The 2,814-nt window shown below is 55.0% G+C and overlaps 1 protein-coding gene across 1 annotated transcript in view; it reads left to right on the top strand.

The window, feature by feature from the left end:
- Window positions 1-2,814, top strand: part of TOMM40 (translocase of outer mitochondrial membrane 40 homolog (yeast)) — a 14,884-nt gene that overhangs the window by 2,153 nt on the left and 9,917 nt on the right. Inside the window, exons 2-6 of the mRNA XM_011963163.1 lie at window positions 1-62; window positions 755-822; window positions 1,185-1,277; window positions 2,134-2,235; window positions 2,315-2,420. Of these exons, the coding sequence (XP_011818553.1) occupies window positions 1-62; window positions 755-822; window positions 1,185-1,277; window positions 2,134-2,235; window positions 2,315-2,420 (431 nt within the window). The remainder of the gene's footprint in view (window positions 63-754; window positions 823-1,184; window positions 1,278-2,133; window positions 2,236-2,314; window positions 2,421-2,814) is intronic.

The following is a 2,814-nucleotide window of genomic DNA, read 5'->3' as shown; positions in this document are numbered from 1 at the left end:
TGGGGCCTGCGGCTGTCTGCCCAACCCGGGCACATTCGAGGAGTGCCACCGGAAGTGCAAGGGTGAGGGGCGACCGGCCCCCGCGGGGCTGCGATGGTCCGGATCTCGGGGGAAAGGGGAGGACACTGGGGACTTTGGGATTTGGCGCGCACCATTGGAATTATTCAACAGCGCTAGGAGGTGCTGTTGGGATCGAATGGTGGAACGTTGGACTTGGGGCTTAGAATGATGGAATCAAATGGTGGAAACGGGGTGGAATGTCATAGCAGTAGAGAAAAGCCTTAGGGACCTCAGGAGCCCCGGGATCAGCCAAGCCAGACTTCTCTTGTTATCGGGAACGCAACTGAGGCCCAAGGTCACGGTGTCAGCAAGGTTCCGTGGGGGTGGAACCCAAAGCCTCCGGATCCCAGCCTGGAGCAATCAGAGTAGTAATAGTGGTAGAGGTTTATGGAGTTCCGTTTTGGTGTTCATTATATGTTAACTCATTAGATCCTTGGGCCAATTCTATGTGGTGAGGGTCCCATCTTAGAGATGGTGAGTTTGACCTAAAGTTGCTCAACTTGGATGGCAGTGAGATTTGAGTAGGCAAAGGCCCTGGCCCTGTCTAACTAGGCTGCACTGCCTCTTTCCAGGTGGAAGCCTTTGTGAGATGTTCTGCTATGGGTCTCTGGAGAGAGCTGGGGACAGTAGGGAAGGAAGAGATGAGAGTTGGTGTGGGGTTGGGGTGGAGTGTGACAGCGTTTCTTTTCTCCAGAGCTGTTTCCCATTCAGATGGAGGGTGTCAAGCTCACAGTCAACAAAGGGTTGAGTAACCATTTCCAGGTGAGCCTTTCTGGTGTCCTTACCCACCAGAGATCGTCCCCACCATCCCCCTCCCTGCATCCGCACACTCGCCCCCTTACTCCTCCCTCAAGAACTGGGCTCCCTGATACTTGAAAAGACTCAGAGATACAGTGCCAGACTACTCAGTTTGGAATCCAGAGGTACTGTCTCCCCATAGCAGGTAGGCTGGAGTCAAGGAACAGGTATGGGGGCCTATTGGCAGCACCTCCTTTCTCTGAGTCTCTTAGTCAGGCCGTGCCTCCCAGTCTTCATCCCTGCCCAGCCCAGAGACCTTCTCGTTGCCCTCTTCAGTGGGCAAGCCCATCTGTCCAGCATCCTCACAGCCCCCGCTCTCCTCCCAGGTGAACCACACAGTAGCCCTCAGCACAATCGGGGAGTCCAACTACCACTTCGGGGTCACGTACGTGGGGACAAAGCAGCTGAGTCCTACGGAGGTGAGCTTCCTTTCTCATCCGTTCGTTGTATCTTTCTAATAACAAACGTGTAGCCAGATGCCGCGCTAAGACTGGCGTCATCAGGAAAAGGTCCCGGCTGCTGAGAGCTTGGAGATGGGGACTGCAGCTCTCCGAGGTGTAGTGGAACACGAGCAATTCCTTCATGCAGCAGACATCCGCCGGACCCCTGCTCTCTGCCTGGCCCCATGCTGAGCAATGCTGCGGGTGTGACCACGGCCGCACTCTCACTAGACAGCGATGACCCAGGGTGGAAAGAGCTGAGCTGTAGATCATGCAGAACTCTGAATGCCAGACGAGGCTTTGGGCTTTCTCTAGGGGGTTGTGGAGAGTCATGGCATGGTTTGGTCAAGGGAAAGACGTGGTCCACAGGTTCCCGCTGTAGAAATCTCTCTTTAGAAGCATCTCTGGGGCGGCCATGTAGGGGCTAGTTATTAGGAAGGGCAAAACTGGAGGCCTGGACAGGGTGTGGGGGACTGAATGAGGTCTCTGCTTCTATCGTTTCCCTTCAGTAAATGAGTTTATTCTGCAAACCTTCATTGCACAACGTATTCTGTGCCCAGCCCTGTGTTGGCACACATGACTGAAAGCCATGCGACTCACCAGTGGGGCAGAGGACAGACCTGTTCCCAGAGAGTAACAAGCCAGGATGGGCAGGGCTGACATGGGGGAACCCAAAGGTAGGGGAGCCTAACTCAACCTAGGTGGTCAGAGAGGACTTCATGAAAGAGGGGACCCCCATCCGAGGCTTTCTGACCCTAGGCTTCTCACCCTGGCCCACCTCACCTACTTCCACAGTGTGCAACCTCTGACCCCTGCCCTTCTCTCTGCCTCACAGGCGTTCCCTGTACTGGTGGGTGACATGGACAACAGCGGCAGCCTCAACGCTCAGGTCATTCACCAGCTGGGCCCCGGCCTCAGATCCAAGATGGCCATCCAGGTGAGTGGGGCATGGAGGCTGCTGCTCCCCTCGGCCACCGTGAGCAAGGAGCCGCCCTCACACCCCCTCCTCCCCACAGACCCAGCAGTCGAAGTTTGTGAACTGGCAGGTGGACGGGGAGTATCGGGGCTCTGACTTCACAGCAGCCGTCACCCTGGGGAACCCAGACGTCCTCGTGGGTTCAGGTAAGAGGCGGAGGGCTTGGAGAGTGGTCACAAAACTGCAGTTCTGGCTTTCCCGGCAAATCCACCCTTTCTGTGAACCTCCTTTTCTGCCATTGGAGAAGTGGTTGAGCAGGAGTGATTTTGAAACATCAGGCAGTATACTATAGTGGGTGAGACAGTTCAGAGCCAGTGCAGTCTTTTTTTTTTTTTTTTGAAATGGAGTCTTGCTTTGTCACCCAGGTTGGATTGCAGTGGCCACGATCTTGGCTCACTGCAACCTCTATCTCCTGGGTTCATGCAATTCCCCTGCCTCAGCCTCCCGAGTAGCTAGGATTACAGGCATGCGCCACCACGCCTAGCTAATTTTTATATTTTTAGTAGAGACAGGATTTTACTATATTGGTCAGGCTGGTCT

This window comes from Colobus angolensis, unplaced genomic scaffold, assembly GCF_000951035.1.
Source record: "Colobus angolensis palliatus isolate OR3802 unplaced genomic scaffold, Cang.pa_1.0 Scaffold60, whole genome shotgun sequence".
Lineage (NCBI taxonomy): Eukaryota > Metazoa > Chordata > Mammalia > Primates > Cercopithecidae > Colobus > Colobus angolensis.
This window is presented reverse-complemented; position numbering and strand designations above follow the sequence as displayed.